The sequence below is a fragment of the Phodopus roborovskii genome, unplaced genomic scaffold (genome assembly GCF_943737965.1).
Source record: "Phodopus roborovskii unplaced genomic scaffold, PHOROB, whole genome shotgun sequence".
NCBI lineage: Eukaryota > Metazoa > Chordata > Mammalia > Rodentia > Cricetidae > Phodopus > Phodopus roborovskii.
The window spans coordinates 22278700-22302177 of record NW_026126563.1 but is presented as its reverse complement, the minus strand read 5'-3'; the positions used below and the strand labels follow the sequence as shown (position 1 = coordinate 22302177).

At 37.0% G+C, this 23478-nt stretch overlaps 1 protein-coding gene across 3 annotated transcripts in view; it reads left to right on the top strand.

Annotated features, from left to right (window-relative positions):
• Nol4 (nucleolar protein 4) overlaps positions 1-23478 on the top strand; it is a 274575-nt gene that overhangs the window by 144730 nt on the left and 106367 nt on the right. For all 3 annotated transcript variants that reach the window (XM_051202069.1, XM_051202068.1, XM_051202070.1), the window contains exon 6: positions 22668-22951. In XM_051202069.1, coding sequence (XP_051058026.1) covers positions 22668-22951 — 284 coding nt within the window. The remainder of the gene's footprint in view (positions 1-22667; positions 22952-23478) is intronic.

Below are 23478 nucleotides of genomic sequence, written 5' to 3'. Positions count from 1 at the left end.
TACTAATGTATTACATGCTACAATTCATATGACAGTATGTGCTAATTATAGCCGTTATCATAAAATTCTTAATTACCATTTGAAGTGTGTGCTGATATAATTTCTCAGAATAGAACAGACTTGGGTATTTTGTGAAAACAGACTACACATTTTACATACAATCCCTTCTCTGAGACTGATTAATGCTGAAATAAACCATAGATCTTGAATCTTATAAGTGCATTAGAATGATACATAAAATTGTTATTTACATATATTAGGAAGCATCCACAGAGTGGTTCAGGTCATATTTCAATTACTAGTGCCCTATCATATGTGAGTTTCTTAAGAAAATGGAGACCCAAAAAGCCCCTCTCAAAAATTACTACAGATTTTTCCAATGTCTTTTTGATTCAGTGATTTTTAAGAGTTAGAACCCTTTAGAATCACAAACAGAAAGAGGAAAATCTACTTATTTTGCTAGCCCCACAAAACAAAGTAGAGTAACTTGCTGGTTTCCACAGACTGAGCCTATGTGAGAGAAATCAATGACCAACTTTAAAATTATTGAAACTCACAAATTTTAGATAGCCCTAGATTCAAAACTGATCAAAGAAGACTGGGAAAGAAAAGAATGAACAGGAAAACCAAAAGGGCACTACTAAATGATAATACACCATGTAAGTAAATAAATAGACTATAATTTAAATCTTTAAATGGAGTTAGACCATTCACTACCTTAACTAGCATTTTCCAACAACTTTCAAAAAACCATTGTGCTCTGCTTAGAGTTGTTCATACCTTCCTGCATATGCTGGTATTCTTTCCTTCCCGCCTATGCTATGGTTCTACCTTCCTGCCTGTGCTGTGACTCTCAGATACACAGTGGCAACTGCCATACAGGCATATCTTTGTATTTGCTGTCTCTCCAAGGCAAGTTTCATCTGCCTTTCGCTCTGTGGTGGTTCCACCTGGTGAAGAGTAGATCATCTTCAATGCACAATCATTCCTCAAGGGCTGTGCTGCTTTATCTTCCAAAGAGTCAAATACCCAACTTTTAACCCAGTGTCCAGAGCTTGGAACCCAGGGTTCAGCTGAGGATTGAAAACCTGGAAACCATCAGGTTCTCCCAAGGCTCTGAAATCCCTAAGGTTCCAAACATTGGCCCAGGATTTATGTGGTAGCTGGTTACTCTGCAAACCAAGGCTAGCTTGTAAACTGTCCATTATAGATATATCTCATACAATATCAGAAAATGGATTATAAGAATTCTTAGCACAAAGGGCAGTGGTGGGATGTGAATACTGTTTGCATTTGCTTCTAAGAAGCAAACTAAGATTCAATGTTATTAGAATCAGATTTAAAAGGACACTTTGGACCAATATGAATATTAATAACATGTCAATAGCATCTTTTTTTTATTTTGTACATTTAGTTTTGATTTGAGACAAACATCTTGAATGTAAAAGGTGAGTTTGAGTTGTCTGTAAGAAAATGTGTAGCAAAGAGTAGGGGAAAGGTCTATGGGAATTGTGTAAAGATGCTTCAGGAATATATGTGGATAATATGTAATTATGAAAGGGGGACAGAAGCATCTGTGAAAGAGTAAGAAAAAGGATCAGTACCCCGTGAAGATGTATATTACAAAGTTTGGGTGGGATGGACCACTAATATGGGATATAGTTGTCAGGAGTAATTATTGGAAGCACTGAATAGGTAGGAAAATGGCATATGCAAAAAATATATATAATTCATTCATTCACTCAAATGCATTCATTTATTTAAGCAAGAACTTTGTAGCCACTGAAAAGTTACAGGTGACAACTCGGGTAGTAATAAATGTGTTATGAAATGCTGAGGCTTCATAAAAGCACTCAATTTGGAGGTCGTGTTAAATACTTAGAAAAATCATAGTGTCCTATGAGGGTGATATGATAGCAAGTTTAGAAGCTAGATTTAGCCAAGTCTTGTGCACATTAATGAAGGACTTGCATGCCTCATAAGCTCACGTGGCACTTCTAGACCCCAGGAAATTAATCAGAAGAGGGTATGTTATAAAGGTTTGTGGGGAGAGGAGGTAGCAGGAAATTTAATTTTAGATCTTAGTTTGATCATTAAGACAAAATAATAAATACTACACTTTGTTGATATACATGCAAATATACACATTCATACATATATATGTATACATATGAATGCATATATATATATATATATATGAGTTTCTATAAAAGAATAAGAAAAAGGATTACTACTCTGTGAAAATGTATGTTACAGATGTTGGATAGGTATCATATATAGTTTATTTGAGGTCACATGGTTGTGTGAAACTTCAAAACATCTTCAAATTTGATTGTTGTCTTTTGTTTTCAACTTAATATTTATATGTTGCAAAGCAATTAGACTTTGTGAAAACTTGAAAGTTTTGTTTTTCATTAACTCTACAATCCTTTGGAATGCTCAAACAATATTTGACTTTAATTACTAGATCATTATAATTTTAAAAGTGTAAATATTTTAACTAGGAAACACTTATACTTGGCTCCTGACTTCCTTATTTGGCAAAAGTCTCTTCAATCCAAAAGAAAAATATGCATATACATTCTGTTATAATTTAGGGGAGAATTTAGGGAAGGAATCAGAGGATCAGGGAATTTGCTATAAGGTTGTCTCCTAGTAACATCAGAAGCCACACCCATAAAGTCTCACAAACATGACTGCCAAAGTGTGAGCTGAACAAAGATAAAACCAGTGGATAGGGGACAGGGGAAATGTGTGACCTGCCAAACAAAGAGCTATAGGCAGCTGAGTATTTAGAAGAGGTAGTCTTCCCAGAGAAGAGCACACCATTGCTTGTCCAGTACCAAACAGTCAACCCTGAAAACATACATTATAGGGATTGAGCATGTTATGTTTAGGGATGTAAATGTATATACATATACATTTACATGCACATACACACATATATCAATAAAAAAAGGCTACAAATTTAAAAGACAATAAAGAAGGATATGGGTGATGATTTGGAAGAAGGAAAGGGAAAGAAGAAACAAATATAACAAAAAGCATTTTGGAAGTATAACGTGAAAAAATGGGGAAATGTATTTGTAGAAATTAGTCAATCAGGGACAACAGCATGAGATTGGTTTTGGTATCAGGGTAGTAATTGACATAATTTTCTGTCCCTGCAGTCCTTACATCATAATAATTCTAATAATTGTAGTAATTATAAAAAGTACCTTAAAATAAATGATTATTTGATGTATCACAGTTATAGCTATTGAAAAAATTCACCAACACTGCTAAAAGAAGTAGCCTCTGTGCCTGTGTTAATTACTTCTGTCATTGCATTTATAAAATACTCGGAAAAAAAAATCTGACAGGAAAAAGAATTACCTGGAACATGCTCCCAGGGCCAGTCCATCTCAAAGGGAATGACAACAATAGGAGCAACTCGCATTTCTGGGCAAAAGGCTTCTGAGGCTCTAAGTGTATCTGCCAGAGTCGGGCAACAACACCAGGAAACAGACTGTATGTCATCATCAGCCCATGCCTACAGTTACACTTTGCTTCCCCAAGGTTCCATAGCCTTCCCAGACAGCACTGTCAGCTGGGGACCAAGGGTTCCCAACACAGGCCCAAGAAGGGGCCTTCACAAAGACACCATAAGAGGACTTACTAGAAGGAAAGAGAACACATTAGAAAGTAAGAGGCAGAGATCACAAAGTTTATCATGCATTGCTTTAGAGGAAAACCAATCCTTCTCTGGCCCTTTCATAGCTAAATGGATTCACCAGAGATCATCTCTCAGATACTTCTTGGGATAAATTCCTGAGATGGTATAGGAAAAATTTAGATGAGTCCACTCTTTGATTCATGAACCAAAATATTGAAGACTATATAATGTTACATATACATACATACATACATACATACATACATGTATGTAACCAAAATTAATTTTAAAAGAGGCCTTGAATTTGAAAGAGAGCAAGGAGCAGTATATAGAGGAATTTGGATGGAGGAAAGGGAAGTGAGACATTATATAGTCATATTTCAAAAATAAAATAAATAAAACAATTTTGAAATAGATTGAGGTCTGTGTCTTTCCCTGAAGATTATCCTGAGAGAAGATGTTGGAAAGGGACTGCTTCTTCTAAGCTTTTCCTGCTACAAAATTAACCTTTTAGTATACATTATCTCACATAAGTGTTACAGAACCCTTCCTGATACATATAATTTGTGATGCTAGCTTTGTGAGGAAACTGATGGTCAGAAAGGTCAGGGTGTTTTTGTTAAAAGGTATATAACTAATAAGCAGAGGATTATTCATATATACTCTGGAGCTAATATTTCTAAGATATGTGTGGACATCATTTTGAGTGCCCCATGAAGACAAAGTGATGGAAACATAATTGTTATAATTGTTTTTATTGTCCTAGACTTGAAAATTTATAGGCCTGTATGCCCTGTGTTATGAATAACGAGAACATTGCCACTTCCAGTCTTTCCTAGAAAAAAAATCCCACTCTGGGAAGAGAAAATGATGGAGTCAAGTAAGAGGTTTATTAGACTGAGACCGTGAGATCCAGATTATTTCTCCATCCATGAATTCAACCACCCATGCATCCATCCATCTAGTGAGTCATACATTCTTTTGTCATTCATTCAATAAACATTTACTACATCCATCCCTTGTTCCTGTTCCCATTTAGTAATAAAAGGCTCTCTATCTCCCCAAAGATAGTATCATTTACTTATTTATTTATTTACAATGCTTGGCAAGCATTAAGTAATCACAGAAACCATCCTGTAAAGTAAGGATTATAGCTCCCCCATTCTCTGTAAGACTTTAAGGCTCTGTGAGACTTTAAGGCTCAGAATATTGGGACCTTGGGACCAACCACCCAGCTTATGAATGACAAGACTACGTCCTGAGTCTATGCTTTTCAGAATTTCAGTTCAGGGCTTCTATCTACAACAAAATTTCACATTTTCTGTACATGGGAAGAATTCTGTGCTGAAGGCTTACATTGTAATGTTGGAAAAAAAGGAGAGTATGGGGCTAGCACCCAAGAAGGCTTCAACAGTGATGTGTTCATATACAAAATGTGCAGGCAATAGTTGCATCATGGGATGGCCCTAGACATTACAGAAGGAAACTTGCATGTACTGTGCTTAATGGATGACAGTAGCCACTTATTTTTTTCCTTCTCTTACATAGAAAACACTTTGAGTTTCTCTTGTTCCTTTTGTGAGTTATACTGATTAGTATATATATAATTTTCTTCCTTACCTAAAAACTTGATAGGTAAGGATCAAGACACTAGTTTTCCCACAAATCTGCCCAGATTGACAGCAACTAAGAACAGGTTGGTGGATTAGTCTTTTCACTTCATGGTTATCAATTTGTGTTTGCAGAGAGAAAAGAGTTCGTTGGGGGAGGACTGACTTCAGAATTCTTTATTTATGGAAGTCCAAGATGCTGTTATTGGAATGATAACTTGCCTATGTCTCACTAATATATTTGGTTAAATAAATTGCAATAAAAGAAAGGAAAATTAGAGGAAAGAGAGGTACTGTTTACTATCAGGACTTCAAAGGAATCAAAGGATTAAAATATGAGTGAAAACCTCAAAACATACAAAAAATACGAACAGTATGAGAATGAATTCAATTGTTTCCTTTAATTCATTTTATACTACTGGCTGACAATACATTTTATTATGTGTGCATTTAATGTGTCTATGCTTATGCATATGTATGTGGGGACCAGAAGTAATGCATGGGTATTATTCCTCTACTGCTGTCCAACTTTCCTTTTACTATTAACTGTCTTTCATTTGTTTTACATACCAACCACAGTTTCCCCTCCTTCTTCTCTTCCTGTTTCCTCCCCAACTCCTCCCCTTAACACTCCTACCAATCAACTCCTCCTCTGATGCTGTTCAGAAAGAGTCAGGCCTCCCATGGACATCAACGAAGTATGGCACATCAAGCTGAGGCAGGCCATGCTCCTCCCCCTGCATCAAGGCTGGAGGAGGCATCCCATCATTGGTAATAGGTTCCAAAGGGCCAGTCCATGCACCAGGGACAGGTCCTGATCCTACTGCTAGGGCCCTCACAAACAGGCCAAGCTACACAACTATCATCCTCATGCAGAAGGCCTAGATGCCCTCAGCTTTTTTTGAGAGATGTTTCACACAAGCCTGGAGCTAGACATGAAGGCTGGGATGACTGGCTATTAAATCCTAGGTTTTGCTGTGGTCAACTCTCCAGTGCACACACTGGCTGGTCTTTGCAGTGCTAGATCACAAATGCTCACCAGCACACCTGGCTGGTTTCTCCAGTGCTAAGATCACAAGTGTGCACCAGGGCACCTTGCTAGTTCTTTTCACACACGTGTTCTTGAGATAAAAATCGGAAGCTTGTGTCTGTAAATTAAGCACCTCACTGAATGAGCCCACTGCCCTAGCTCACAATAAATTTCAGTCACATTAATAATTTCATGCAACAGAAAGCCCCTTAAAAGAACTTACTTTGTCTGTAATAGACTCATTTTGTCTCATTCTTTTGAATAAAAAATAACTAGTATTCGGAATCCCATGGATAATATAGATTAAGAACTGTAACCCACATTATAATATGACTATGCAATGATTGGTGGAACAAACCCAAGGGAGATTTATTTTAGGAGAATAAATTAACTTTACTCAGCATAACCGATAACTCAGAGATTTATCTAATAATAGTTACTCTAATTAGAAAAAAATATTAAGGAACAGAAATAAAACTCACTTATAATACTTTCAAAAATACTTAAAAATATTAAAAACTCCCAGAAGCCATGATTTTAATTAGGGAATGTTGTATTATATGTGCCTTCTCTATAGAAATTGCTTAAAGCATGGAAGAAATTTAAGGGAGGAAGTCATGCACTTTTTAGTGTGAACTTTTGTTTGTTTGTTTTATATACATTCATTAACCAGGCTTCCAGGGTTTCTATTTTCTCACAAAGGAGACATGTGCTTCTCTGAACACTGGCCCCACAGAGGACACTGGGGCTTTTTCTTGTCTTTAATTCTTTCCTTGGGTTGTTGTTCTTCACATTGAGATTGAGGGGAAGGCTCCAGAATGTGGGCCAATTCTTTTGTCATTTCTCCCTTCCACATATTCACATTATTGCTCCCAAAATCTCCCAAGGCTTCACTTAAGCTTAGGGATTTAAGCTCTGATCTCAACCTTGCTTTTTCCTTGACCACCAAACCATGGTGGCCCTAGTGGTCTTTGTTTTTATAACATTGTACTATGCTTTCTTGTTTCTTTGTTTATGGGGTAGTGAAAGGAGAGAAGATGGGGGAAGGTGGTTGAAAGTTGGGAAAAAGACATCTTCCTTTTCTCTCCTAGATTTATTATTCACTTATGTTCATGCATTATTATGTTTCATACATGTGCATGTACACATGCATGCAAGTGCCCACACAGGCCAGAAGAGGGCATCAGATTCCAAGGAGCAAGTGTAATAGGCAGTTAGTTGTGAGGTCCTTCTCCCAGCATGAGTGCTGGGACCCAAGCTCCAGTCCTCTAAAAGAGCAGCAATTATGGCTCACAGCTGAGCCATCTCTTAGCCCTTGCATTGGAGTTTTTGACTTATCAAGGAAGAAGCAGTGGTGAAGCTAGCAAGATATTACTCATAACTCTCTTATGTCAAATATTTAGATCTGGAGGAATTACTAATCACAAAATGTATTATTGAAATTTTGAGAGAAAACTAGACAATGGTAAAGAGTTTTATCTTGTGCTTTGTGTACTAGAGAGGACTTGCTTATCAGATAAAATATTCTGGAGTGATTTTACCAGTTCATTATATTTTCTGCCCCAATACTAACCTTTCTAAAACTCAATGTTCTCTTATAAAAGTTTAAAACTTAGTTAAAATATCAACTACACATACGACCAAATTTGCGAGAACCATTTTATCACAGGATGGTCTGAATTCTCAATTGTGTCACTGATGCTAGGACTTATCTCACATGGTTCTTTTTTTTCAGCACCTAAATTGGAAACAAGACTGCACCACACTAATTTTTTACTGTTTGCAACCAGTGGCAACAGACGGTGAAGACTGGCCTTGCACACATATGTCCATTGGGATCTTAGTCCCACATCTCTACCTCTCTTTATGTTCCTGTGTCCTAAAGGGCTGAGAATTGGCCTTGTGCTTGGATTTCTTTCAAAATTAAGTTACTAAGAATTACAAAATTACTATAGAATGGCAATTTCAGAGTGTAGAATCATGAAATTTTCTGCAAAAGTGCCGAGACTTATAAAGACTGTGAAATGTCTCTGCATCTCAGCTGTCCTTTCTGCAGATAAGCTCTGAAACATGGCAAGCACATCTATGCATAAGCTTGGTAAATCTTTGATGACATATCAGGAGATATTCATCTGTAACTATGATCATCAAGAGTTCAAAGGCTTGGACTTAATTTTTAACAACAATTTGAACTAGTTGATGAAAAGTACAATTTGGTCATGATTTCCTGAAGTTGCTACTGTTTTTATTTGCATGCATGTATGCATGTGTGCCTGTGTGTATATGTGTTGTGTATGCCTGCATGCTGCAACACATATGGAGAGGCCAGTTCTACTTTGTAGAGTTATTCCTCTGCTTCTATCTTAATGTGGGTTCTGAATCTTGAACTCAGGTCATCAGGCTTGGGTGGCAAGCACTTAACCTACTGAGTTACAACTGCAGTCTTTGTCATCATTTTAGTTTAATGTGATCAGTCAATTCAAAAGATCTAACACTTTTAGAATACTACGATTAACCACACAGTTCTTTATAGAAACCTTAATTATGTATAATTATGTATAACAATAACATCATTCTGCAGCTATACAAATGGAAGATAGATGTGACTATAATACTACATAATTGTAATTAATGATAACCAATAACTGTGATGATGACTTAGCTGTACAGTAATGCAAGTGACAGTGAACACATATGCAGAACACATATAGAAACGGGGGCGCTGCCAAATTAAAAGTCGCTCTTAACATATTGGTTGGCAAGTGTTTGCAGAGCTGAAATGTGTAAATTAGAGACTCACTGGAGTCTGCTAGCCAAAAGTGAAAACCAAAGTGCTTTTCAGCTTGCTAATTAATGCTGCATGCCCAATGCAGCTACAGATAATCTACACCACTCAGTCCAATGGGAAAAGCAGTGGCCTGGGTGTTAAGAGAACTGAGACACACTCTATTCTGTTCCAACATGGAAAATTATTCAAAGTAAGCAAATCCTACAAAGCTATGCTATAACGGTATCACTGTGTTTCTAATGTGCTGGAGTCGATATTGTCTATTCTTTGTATACATTTTGCACATTTATAGTCTTCTTATTCAGTTTCTTAATGAAGTTAGTGGCCAATGTTAATCTTCAAAGCTAAGCTACTTATGCATGCCAAGATCAGCACAGTCCTTGTGCCCAAGCAGTTAAGGATCTTTAGGATCTAATAAGAAGCTGGTGGGCTTGGATTATGTCCTTTGTTTGTAGTCCACGTTTTCAGAATTTGTTTTGAACTAGCTAGTAGCATGTGGTACACTGGTCTGTAAATCCAGAACACATATGAAGTCTGGGAGGTGAAAATGTCATCACCTACATCTCCATAGCTTTCTCCATCTCTTTTCTCCGTTTATTTCACTCATCTATTGATGAGTTACTTATTTAGAAGTTACTTTGCTCTTACTCTATGAAGGAACCATTTAGCCTTTTACTAGACTGTATTCCTAGATACTGTTTTATCTTCCCCAAAATAAATTCAACTATAGCAAGTTAGAAAAACACTTGCTGTACAAAGATGAAGTTCAGAGTTCGGATCCCCCAAATTTGTGTAAAACCAAGCAGGTTTAGAAGCTGCCTGTAATCCCAGCTTGTATGGAGCAGCAGGAAGATGAAATAGAGCTCCCTCCTACAAGGCCAAGATAGACTATCTGTATCAGTGAGTTCTAGGATCAACTAAATATCCTGTCTCAAGAAATAAATTAGGGCTTAACAGAAGAGTCTCATTCTGACATTTAATCCTTCATAAATAAGCACATGTGTACATAAATATGCAGACACATGAGAGAGAGAGAGAGAGAGAGAGAGAATACACACACATACACTCACATACATACAAGAGAAAGAGGTAGAATTTCAAATATACAGTTGGTTAGGGTTCATTGTCAAAGATAAAAATGTAGGCAGGAAAGGATTGCAGTTAGACCATTGCTTTGTCAAAAAGATAGCATTCATTATCCAAACACTAGGAAAGTGTTTTTGAGGCTTGGAGTCAATTATAGCACAGTTTGACCTACTGTTAAATAGCAACAGTTGCCCAAATGGATTTTATCTGAAAGAAAAAAAGTGATACATTTACTTTATTTTGTTGGCATATTTATGACAGAATGGATTCTGTTGGTTTTGTGGAAAATTTACATAGTGGTAAAAATATAAATCTTGCAATTCTGGCGCAGTGTTTTAAAACTCTGGATAGTTATTCTCAATCATCACACACAAAGTGTCATTGTATGTGGAATGCATAGGGAGGAATGGGGTTGGGGAAGCACATGGACATGATCTACAGTGTACTTGTGGAGGTAGAAGAACACATTGGGTGTCAGTAGTTACCTTCTACCTGTCTGAGAGAGCCTCTTTGGTTTCTGTCACTCTGTACACACAAGCTCCCAGCCAATATCTACCACCTACCTCACTTTAAAGACAATGGGATTACAGATGCATACTATGTGGCTGCTTTTGTGGGATTCTGGGGAATCTATATGGGGTACCCATGTCACACAGCAAGACATTTTCCCATTAAGTATTTCCCAAGCTCCACACTGTCATAAAAACAGGGATATGGTTTTACAAGAAGGTTCATGTGTGGCATAGCTCCATCTTAAGGCTCATTGTGAAGGAATATCCATGCATTCTCTCTTTGTTCTGTCATCATCTCTGCCCATGTTTTTCATTGTCTGGAATACTTTATAATTCAATAGGCAATGGGACCTAGGAAATGACATTTTTAAGGTATAGAAGAGGAATGACCAGTATGAAAGATCAAGGAGCATGTGTGAGTGCTTCACGGAACTTGTTTTAGCATTTATTCATTGAAAAAATCCAATAAGGGTTAATGTGCTGGCTTTCTCAGTACACTGGAGATGAGTGCACTGGCATTCTCAATGCACAGTACTGACAACACACACTTACAGGGAAGAATTTCTCAGGCTGAGTTAGAAGGGCATAGGAGACAGCCTAATGGGTGTGTACTCCAAACCCTTACCTCCCATCTGCTTTAAAAGCCTGCCATGTTAATAGGTCCATCATGATGCCAGGATGATGGCATCTCTCTGCACACACTCCCAATACAACACACTTCTCTACCTGTTTTCTCCAGGCAGAAAGTACCAAGAAGAAGAATAAATAAGTCTTTCATTGTACAATTATAGATAAAAGGTTTAAATTGCAGGTACATGGTATATTTTTCCAGGGTGGAATTCCAGCACAGGGTAATCTATTGATGTACCCATCAATCTAGTTTTCTGTGAAATGACATGCAGAAAGTCTCTGTGCACATGGGTAGCTGGGTGTTAGCTGACAGGAGCTAAAGGGAACTTGAGTGCCTCAGAAGATAGATTGTGAAGATTAGATAATTCTTATTAGGTGATATCCCCTTCACCTTGTGAGCAAAATCACTGTTGTGTCAGCACAGGGAACCTGTAAGAGCACACAGAGCTGCTTCATCAGGACCAACTTACACACTCCACTGTCCTTCCTAGCATTAAGGAGAATGCCTTTATTGAGGTGAGCTCTTTGCCCTTCTTACATTTTCATTACTCCTTTGGAAAAGTATCTTTCCGTGTGTCTTTTACAAAGTAAGTCTCCTGGGGTAGACCTACTCTTCCTTCTTAGTTTTCATAAGAGAAGAGAACAATGTCGTTGGACCTTTCTCCTGAGAAGCATCTTCAGGTTCAGTCTTTCTGAACCTAGCTTGCCGGGTTGTCCATCCTGTTTAATGCTACTGCTGTTCACACTCACATACAACCAGCCAATTTTTTTAGAATAAATGATATTAATTTCTCTCATTTAGCACTTCAACTTTTACATAAGAAAGGTTGGCCTGGGGAATAACACGGTTTGGTCTACAAGCATGAGTATTCAAATTCGAAATTCCAGCAAGGCTGCATGTACCTCTAACCTCAGCATCAGGGTGTGAGGACAGTCAGATCCCTAGTGCTCACTGGCCAGTCAACCTAGCTGAAACAGCAAGCCTGCAGCTCAGTGAGCATTAACAGCAATAAGGTGAAGGAAAACTGAGGAAGATTCCCCAACACCCTATTCTCCCTACTCTGGCCTTTATATGTGCTTATACAGGTGTGCATACATGAATGCTAACATACATATATATTATGTACACACAGACACACACAGGCAATTCTGATCCTATCTGAAGATGAACTGGACCAATTCCTGGTGTTCTGGGTTTTGATGGATTAGAAATGATTAGTGCCTAAAAGTGTTTCAAGCACTCATCACTGGAGTTTCTTCAGGAGTTAAACTTTGAGGGTGTTGAGACCTATCACAGTTTAATAAGGATCAGGATAAACAAATAGGCCAAACACATATTTATTCAGGGAGAAATAACTTACATCCTAGACAGATGAACACCAGAAGTTCCACCAGATGCTCTCCTCTCTGTGTCCGGCCAGCAAGTGAGCGTTCAGGGCTCCTCCTCACACCTAGTTCCACAGGTCACTTCTGCTCCTGGCTCCACCCTCCAATGGGCATGGTCAGTGCCACAGAAGCAGACAAAGTAAAGTGCATATCTCACTACAGAGAGCTGTCTACCCTTTGTCATTTCTGAATTCTGTTATTCCTCATCCTAACATATAAACAAAAATTCTTGTAAATGTGCTTACATACTCATGTTAATTTATTGCCTAAAATTTATCATAGACGTGACGGCTTAAATCAATACCCACATCTCATAGTTCTGTTACTAAGGGGTCCTGGCAGATTCTGCTGGGTCTGCTCTGTAAAGTGGAAATTAAGGTTTCCACTTTGTTAAGCTCCAAGGTGCAGGGCTGGGAAAGAGTGCATTCTGAGTGTATTTGACTCTCTGGCAGACTTTAGTTCCTCTGGGTGTGGGACTGAGGCTCTCATTTCCTTGCTGACTATCAGCGTGATGTTTGTCAGTGCCTTGGGTTTCCCTGAAATTGTTAGAACACTGTCCCTGTATTCTCAGCATTTGTGTTTCAGGTCATTTTACTTCCTTCCGATTACAGAAGAAAGCTCTATGGTACTGTGTCTGGTTTATGTTTGTTTCATATTTTAATCATTGTCTCCTTATGTAGGCTAGGCTGGCTTCAAACTCCTAATCACCATGTCACAGCCTTTTGGCTGCTGGGGTTTCAGATGGACATTCCTTTTCCTGGATTACCTCTGTGATTCTAAGGGTTTACAAGACTGATTGTGTTCAATCTGGTAAAATCCTTATATAAGATCAGATGTACCACATAACATAGCATGATCAAGGGAATGATATTTAGTGATATTTGAAGGTTCTGGAAATTAGGTTGAGGGACAGTGGATAGGAGACTTCTTAATTTCTCATAATCTCTAATACATAGGAAAACTAGATTAGAAACATATAAGGCTATAGGAAGGATTATAGCTTAGTTCTCATACAGACACTATCAGTAAGGTGTAAGTTCCTGTAATAATCTTGCCTATAAGTAGTTATTGAATATCTGCCCATCACAATGGGTTAAAATAGATAAAAGAGCTTTCTTCCCGGTAGTTACTTGTGGATACTTCTAAGACAGAGGCACTTACTCAACATCTGGATGAGTTTACATGAATGCTTTTACAGAAGTTGTATACAAACTGAATCTAAGCTTTGGCTTTCCATGTCCCTTGCCAGGTAGAAGAAACATATTAAGTTCTTCAAACATGCTATTCAATTATATCCCACTTCATGGCCTTTGACTGTGTTGTCTTCTCAGCTATAACACCCCTAGTGTTTTGACTGTATTATGTTATGTAGCTTGGATTCCCTTCAGAATTCACTTCATATATGTGTTCTATTCTCTTAGATATTCTTATTGGATTTGATTGGGTTGCTTGTGTGGTCATCCTATAGCGATTGCAAGATACTTTTTAGTGAAGTTATGGAAAATTTCACTCTGTCACTGTGTTGATGGGAAGGATATTTATCATCCCGACATCTTTGTGATGTTACTCTTTTTATGCCCTAACTTGCTTTCTGTTGGTGTGATAAATAATGTGACCAAAATAATTTGGTGAGGAAAGGGTCTATTTTATCTTACATCTCCAGGTCACAGTCTATCATTAAGAACAGTCAGGGCAGGAGCTCACGGAGGTGCTGAAGCAGAGACCAGGGAGGGACTCTGGTCATTGTGCCCTCACTTTCTTGATTCTGTTCAGCTGGCTTTCTTGAACAACTCAGGACACCATGGCTAGGGATGGCACTACCCGTAGTAGACTAATAAGTTAGTGATAAAGAAAATATACCACCATCATGCCCATGGCTAATATAAACAAGGCAATCTCTTGAATGAGACTCTACCAGATAACTCGGAGCTGTGTCAAGTTGATACCTGGAGCTAACTGAGACAATAGATTCTTCTCAAAAGCAAGAGACACAGTCCGTACTAATAAGACAAAATTTAATGTTTTTTTTTGAGGGGGTGGTAAAAAGAACAACTGTTTCACCAGATTAAGCAAAACAAACACACAAGTTGACAATCTATTGGAAAACCTATTGCAGAGTCTCTGACAGAGCCCATGGGGGAAATGATCACTTAGTAACACATAAAGATGATAGATAGCTAGAAAAACAATGCAAGTTCAGTGGTAACATTTTTATACTCTCTAGGGTTAGAAAATACCTCATTCTCTTTGGTCCACAGCTCTCATTCTTCCAGGGTGGAAAGAGGAGATGCCTATAAAATCCTACACTTATCAATTAGGAGGGACAGAACATTCTATAGCTCTCCCTGTGGGTCATTTAAACACCTAGTATTTGGCTACTAACCCACACATGATACCATAATACATTACTAAACTATCTCCTGTACCCAAAGTCACTTGAAATGAGGACTTCAGATAAGCCACCTGCAGCTTCATATTTCCCCAGATAAAACTAAAGCACATATAAGTTATATCCAGTGATTGTACAGAGAAGGCCTGTTTGTCCTGAAGTGAGATGTTTTATTTTTCTTTAGGTCTTTAACAATGGAAATATATAATATATAATTTTGGACTAATTGATATGTTTGCTCACACACACACACACACACACACACACACACACACACATATATATATATTAGACATGAAACCTAGACATAATAGTGAAATACTTGATAGTATTCAAAGATATCCAGAAAATGTTTGTAAGCCAACATTTTGCCTCTTGTTCCAAAGCATAAATTGTACTGGTGATGAGCAAGCTTCACTGTGCATGCCACAATTCAGTTTCTTCATCCAGATGTCAAGCTATTAGAAACTTGCTGGGTGTATGTATTAGAGAGAGTTCTTCTCTTTGCCAACAAGAATTGTCATGGTAACATCTTCCCTTTTGCAAGCAGAACAAGGGATGCTTGAAGGTGTCTTTGGAGGACACACCCCCTAACCTGGTTTGCTCTTTGTCCTCTTTGAAGGATCACCCCAAATTCCAGACAAAACTCAGATTTGATCCAGATATCCAGGGTACCCTTTCTCTGTTTACTTTCACATATTCCTCCTCTCATGTGTTGTTTGGGACACTCTTTGAGGTGAATAGCCTCCATAACTGTACTCACAAGGGTGAAAGAGAAGCTAGCCAAGATCCTATCCAGCCAAAGGCATTTGTTTCATACATAAACTTATTACAGCTGCATCTTTATATTTCTTTTATTTCTTTTCAGTTCATAATAATACTTTCCAGTATATTATGGACACAGTAAAAAAAAAAGTCCCTCTTAATTTTTGCTAGTCTAAGTGCCAACATAGGGCAAACTCCTTTGTGTCACATTAGTTTTATCCTTAATTAGAACATTTCTTTTTAGAATAAGTTACTTTAAATCTTTGGGTGCCTTAGTTATCAATTTGTAACAGTTAATGATGAAGATCTGAGACATTTCTTCTAGAGAGTGCCAGATAATCTTCAAATACAATATCAATTTACTTATAATGTATGATAATGTCTTATTTCTGTTGTCTCATTAACGTGTTTTCAGGTAAATATCTACCAGCACACTTAGGTCCATCTTAACATTAATGTGGTATTTTGTCATTGTAAATAGTGTCTTCTCTATAAAGCCAAATATTACATAGTCTACAGTGTTGGCCTAGTTTTCATTAATGGTAGCAAATAGCCTCAACAATCTAGGAACATCATCCACATTTGCATTATTGTTTTCTTTTGTCTATGGTGTTGTTCAGTCTATTTATCTATATCTGGTTTTAAATCTTTATCTGTATCTCTGATGTTAGTTTTGTCATTGTTGTTGCTTCAAAAACTAGTCTAGGTTCTGCAGAGGAGCACAAAGATGTATAATAAGTAAAATGTCTAGGGTTTTCTAAAATGACTCAGCAGCTACAGTACCTACCAGACAGGCATGAGGACCTGAGTTCTGATCCCCAGAGTGTACATAAATGCTGGTAATCCTGTAATTTCAGCCTCAGAATGTGAAAACAGAAGATCCTCAGGGAAGACTTGGTACCCAGCCTAGTCATGTAGAGGAACTCTTTGTTTGATTGAGAAACTCTGCTTCTGTAAGTAAGATAGAAGCACACCAGGACTGGTTACCAATAACTCTGAGCTTCCACATGAATACAGGAAAAACCATGCATATATATGTATGTATTGCATATATAGGCACACACACACAGTGTACCATAAACACACGTGTGGAACATGGAGAAAGAAAAAGTATGCAAAATCCTTAGTTTATGAAAATTTAAACTCTAATTGTTTAATAGTACATATTTTGAAAATCAAGGAAAGGAAAGCCATGCAAGAGAAAGAAGTAAATCAACCCTCAATGATGTATGTCAAAACAGTTGTGGAGAAAGGGACTAGAAAACCATCAATGGTATTGATTATTTAGGTACAATGTAAGACAAGTAAGTGTCAGGTTAAGTAACTCAAGAAAATCTATCCTAGAGTCTATGGATGGATCAATATCATGACATGGTGTGTGTGTGTGTGTGTGTGTGTGTGTGTGTGTGTGTGTGTGTGTGTGTGTGTGCATGCATACCCTTGTGTGTGTGCTGTGCATGTATATGTGTATATAAGTGACATATATCATCAAGTCATACTGAAAAGATTAAAATGTGTATACACATCATTTCCCATCAGAAACTCACTTTTGTAAAATACTAAACAATGCGACAGATAAACTTCAAATACTGTTTTGCAGTTTAAACAATTAATAAGCCACTGAAAACCATTATATTAATTTTCTTGTTCAGGACTGAATCATCTTAAAATCAGGATATAGCTTTGTCATGGGTTGTTTGATAGTTCCTTAGAGGTCACACATAGATAAATGAACTCTCCTGAGACTAGACTGATCTCACCCATGAATTTCATCCATGCGGGAAATAATAAATCATCAAGGAAACAATCTATAGCAAATTTCCCATAGTTCTTTGAAGTCCACACCCCTATTGTATAATACATGAATTCCTCCTAGCTCATTGCATGCCTCTGGAGATGCTTGCGACTGTCCCGTTTTGCATGAACTTCAACCAATAGCATTATGCATATGTGTGAGCCTTTTGTTCTCCAAACTCTCCCTCTTGTACCAGGCATTGCCTGAAACCTTGATGCCATGGTCCCTATTTTACCTGACTTAAATTGTACCTAAACAATAGTGACTGGCACTTCCTTGTATATTTGTGATTTCCATTCATCTGGAGATGACTTTTATATTAATTACACCTCTGTATTAATTGCATGGGACTCTCAGGAACCAGATATTTTTTACTCTTGGTTTGATGGCTTGCTTTCACCTAACATCAAAGTTTTATATGGTTTACCTTTGGATTTACCACACCCAATAGAATATCTTGTCCACTAAGTTTGTTTAATTTTAGTTTTTAAATGTATGAGTATTTGCCAGCATATATGTATATGTACCATAGGTATGCAGTGTCCACAGAAACAAGATGAGCACATTAGCTCCCCTGGAATTAGAGTTACAGAAATTTATGATCCACTGTGCGGGTGCTGAAGATAAGCAAGTTTTCACACCGAGTGAGCCACTTTACTAGTCCCTGGTAATATGTTGATAGCTAAGGATTAACTTAATTGTTTAATCATTGTTTACTTACATGCTTTGAAGACATAACCTTATATCGATGCATTCTCTATAATGTCTTCTTAAATTAAACCTGACTTTTAGAATGAATTAAGAGTTACCAAGCAAAAGCAACAAGACCACCTTATGCAGTATTAATTTAGTTAAAAATTGAAGGCATTACTTTCTCACCCTCAATAATATCCATTTTATGGTTTAAAAACCAGTGCTCTGTACCTTTTAAGGATTTGTCATGCCTTCATTTATTTACCACAGTAAATTTGTCCTTGCTGTGAATATTTTCACTTCAAGCCTTGTTTTCATTTTTCTGTACACACTCAAGGTTATACTGTCAAATAGTATATAATCCAAAGAACACTGTACAATGCAAACAAAAGTGACAGACGTTTTTAGCTTAAATTTTTTAGCTTATTATTTACTGTTTTAAACAAGGTTTGATTTGGTAGCCAGGTTTCAAACCCATGCTCCTCCTGTTAGCCTGTGAGGTTCTGGATTATACATTTTGACAGAAACACATCCTGTCTCAGAAGTTCAGGATGTCAGAAGTCAGGCTTTAAATTCTGGTGTGTAACATAATGAAAGATGAGAGTGAGAATCTCCTGTCTCCCACTCTAGAGCACAGGGGTTTCAGGTGTGAGAGGTGAGGTCTAGTCCCATCAGGCACACACGAGTCTACATTTTGAGGGCACTGAGATTGTATAAGACACCTACAGACGTTAAGAGTACTTGCACCAGATCTCACTTTGCAGATAGTTACTGAAAGAACTTTGAAACATTTTTTTTTTTGTGTGCTTATAAAAGTACTGTCTTTTGGAATAAGATTATCTACATTTTATTTTGCATTTGAAGTTTATTTTATACCAAGATATATGAAAAAATTCAAAAATGTATCTGAAACCACTATCCTAAGTTAGTAAATGTAATGCTTTCAGGGATAAAAAAAAAACAAAAACAAAAAGGAAAAGGCTGCTTAGAGCTGTAAGCATCCAACCCAGATTTTAGGAGTAAGTTTCCAGGTACGGATCTTTAAGTATAGATGCAATTTTCCTGTTCTCTCAATGCAGCTGGTCTAAAGGCCTCAATGAAAGGGCTATGGAGAGTGACTAAAAGTCACATGCTTCAGCAGTGTTCACACATGTGAACCCACATGCAGGCATGTGCACCTACGCACCCTCGTGCACGCCCACGTGTGTGCACACTCAAAGACACATATACCAACCATTGATATACACAGACTCATGAATTCATAGTCCAATACCTACAGTAACATGTGTACACAGTAGGTAATTTTAGAGTTTAGCCAGCTTCACAGGGAGAAAGATAACCATGAAAGTGAATTTCCATTAAAAGGACCTGCATGTAAAACACTGATGGAAATGTTTAAAGCAACCATAGCATTTCTAGGTCCTTACTACCTAATGATTGGAATGGAGAGTAAAGAAGGAGAAAGAATAAGATGGATAGCCTTCCACTTGGTATTACAACCTTTCCACAGGAACTAGAGAAAAGATAACAGGCATGTATGTAAGCCTCCACCACACTAAATCCACTTCATCAAAACTCATCTAAGGATATACTGAATCCAAACATCTCCCTGCCTTCCCCACGTCAGTGGATTCCACACTATTGTGTCACCATATTCCACATTCTCATCTGTTGCTAGGTACCCTGAGCAACCCTGTCTACACAAGCTCCAAGTGCTGTGCTTTCTGCAGACTTAACTTATACCTAGGTATAATCCTCGAGAAAAAAACCATCAGCCTTGATTTGAGAGCCTGAAGCCCCTCCCCTCACCACACACTACAAATCAAACCAGTCTTCACTCAGTGTAGCAGCCAGTTATCAGCAGCCAAGGTGGATGGAGCCAACTGCACTGGGTAAGAAGTCAGAGGAATCCCTGAAAACAATGTATTGTGAGTTGGTTAGGATAAACTGCAGAATTTAAGATTTGCTACTATGGTTGAGTGTGAGGCAAAGTAGAGGATACATTAACCAATTTGTTTCAAATGTGATTTAAAAAAAATCTTTATCTTGAAATGTTACCTTTAACCATTTAAAGTATAAGATATGTAAGTATATCTTATACAAATAAACAGTTTACTGATTTCCTCTTTAAAACACATTGATTTACTACACATTGATTTACTTAGGAATCAAATGTGTAAAGCTATTGAGGTTAATTATCTTGGTAACATCTGGAGTGAACTACTTCACCTAAGAATATTTCTCACATTGCTCATGTTTTATATGGGAATTATAATTAAATGTATTTATTTGTAAAATATTCTCCTAAATGTGAATTCTCATCCAACCTAATATATAAATAATCTTATCAGTATGTTAGCTGCATATCATGATAGTGGGTTTAATTTTTTAGATATATAATAGAAATTTTATTTGCTTTATGCTAGCATAGATTTTGTTTAAAATATAACATGCATTTAGGTTATTTATCCTATATTAGTAAAGCTTTCTCACGGAGAATGTGTGGTGTAGTGTTAGTGGATTCTAGTGAACAAAAGTTAGAACACGTGTTCATAAGTGAAAACAATTAGATTTAAATATGTTCATTGTGCTCTCCATTAGACTTTCTTTGCATGAAATAACAGCAAAAAATAATATTGTGTATTAACACAAATGCTTCAATTAGAATAAAATAGCACACATTTTTCCAAATTATTTTTATAGATCACTTCTTTTTATTCTGTATTTTAAAATAGCACATGATTCATTGTTAAAATGTTGGTTTTGTTTTCTCAAATAAATAGCTATCATCTTATTACTACCATCATATTATTTGAGTCAGTCTCTCGAACATTCCTGTATATATATTCTTTATAGTCAGGTGTATACTATTGTAGAGAGATAACATCTCATGAAACAAAACCACAACATCAGATTTTTTTTTCTGTTATCCTGTCATCATCCTGTCAATGTTCTGTCATTCCCCCAAACAGATCTAAAATGTTCCTATTGGCTCTGAGTGAGAGCCCAGCCCTCTAGAAGACATGAAGTTCCTATGACTCTTCTCTTTTCCACTCTGTGTTTAGCGAACCCCGTGATTTCTTACATCTGCTTTGCCCTAAATGATCTTTTGTCCATGACTTTGCTCATGCTGACCCCCCTGCAAGGAGGATTCCCAACATGTTCACCTCTCAGATGTTCTTTCTCTTTAGAGGTTCGATTCATGCCCCCATAATCTCAGAGTCATTTGTTTCTTGCCCTGAGTAGCATAACAACTGTTTGCCTTTTCTATCCCTTTATTTACTTATGAACTCACGGAAAGCAGAGCCCACATAGTCCAAAAAGAGATTTGTCGGGCAAATAAAGAAACAGGCCTGCTTTAGAGTTTCAGTATGATTTTTCCATGAATGGAATTGGTCCATTACAACCTACAAAACAATGCATATTTCATAACATCCAAAAGTGTGTAAACAGCATTTTATTCCTCTTATTCATTTACATTGCTATAGTTAACATCCACTAATACCCATCTAAAGAAACAGCTTTTCAACTGTGTTCACTGTTAACCTTCATAGTCAATGGTAAATCTGACATAAGAAAAATAAAATGTAATTGTTTTATGTAAGTTTTATCTATGTATTTTCCTTTTATACTTTGAAATAAAATTAGCCACCCTACTTAGCTTTTTTCATCTATACTTCATGAACCATATCTCCCTATATACTAAACTGAAATATGAGTAAGTACATAATACTCTATTTCTCTTATTAACCCACTTTTCTACTTTTGTAATTCTTTGCCATTTCTGAATAGTTTTGCTGTTCATATCAATACTGGTACACCTGTATATTTCACTTAGCAAAACTACACACAAAGATTAAACCATCTACATTTAAAAGTCCCTAAACGATACTTCCTGGGACAAAGATTATGAGTGGTTTTAATATATTTTACTTAATATTTAAAACTCAGGAAGCATGTATCAATGTATCCACCTGGATAAGAGCCTCCATGTATTAGGGAATTGCCTTAAAGTCTTGATATCCTTAATGTAGGAGTCAAATCAATATACAAAACTATTGGTAATTATCTCATTCTTTTTGTTAAATTGACTTTTCTTACACATTGCTTTAGATATTGAACTATTTTCTTTATTTGATATCATGTTTGTGTTTTAGTGTTTACTAGATTAAAAATAATTGCTGCTTCAAAGCAAGGTTACTACATAGTTAAATTACTTTTATTAGTAAAATCAGAGGCATATTGCTGCACATATATTAGAACTTAGTTGACACTAGTTGGAGATGATCTAGCATATTACTTAACCTTCACATCTTTCTTCCCAACAGATGACTCTGCTGCAGAGAGCTTTAATGGCAATGAGACTCTGGGGCACAGCTCAGTTGCTTCAGGAGGAGCTCATGGCAGGGAGACTGGGGATTCCAGCAATGATGGAAAAACTGGGTTGGAGCAAGAAGAGCAGCCACTGAACCTGAGCGACAGCCCCCTTTCTGGGCAGCTGACTGCAGAATATAGGATAGATGACCAAGGCAGCAATGGGAAAAGCAAGTACAAGAACCTTCTGATCTCTGACCTCAAGATGGAACAAGAAGCAAGAGAAAACGGAAGCAAGGTAAAATGACATTACAATCATTAGATGGCTTTTACATTATGGGTCTTGAATGTCAAGACAAAGGACACATCCACATTACTAATAAACTCATAATCATGCATAGTGTGTGTTCAAAAAAACATTATGTTAGAGGCAATAGAGCCAAGTGAAACACATCTCAATGTTCTGGATATTATTTGATACAGGAATTGTTTGATTTAATGAATTTCATTTCTGTAATCTACTTATGGATCAGTCCCTGGGAATTTGCCAAGTACAAGAGTGAAACGTTTATTCTCACTTCATAATTTTGAACAGTAATAGATTCACTTTCTCATTTCTCTAGATTGACTAGGTAAATGGGCAGTAAATTTTATATTAATTCTTGGGTTTGCTTTGGAGACCTGGGGGCTTCCTCACTAATTTGCTTTAGGGATGCCAGAGAACTACGGAGTGTCAGTGTCCAAGTTGAAATTTGTAGATTAAATCTGTACAGAAGTTGTAATGGATTCAAAAACCTATTTCAGACATAGTATCTAGTTTCTAGA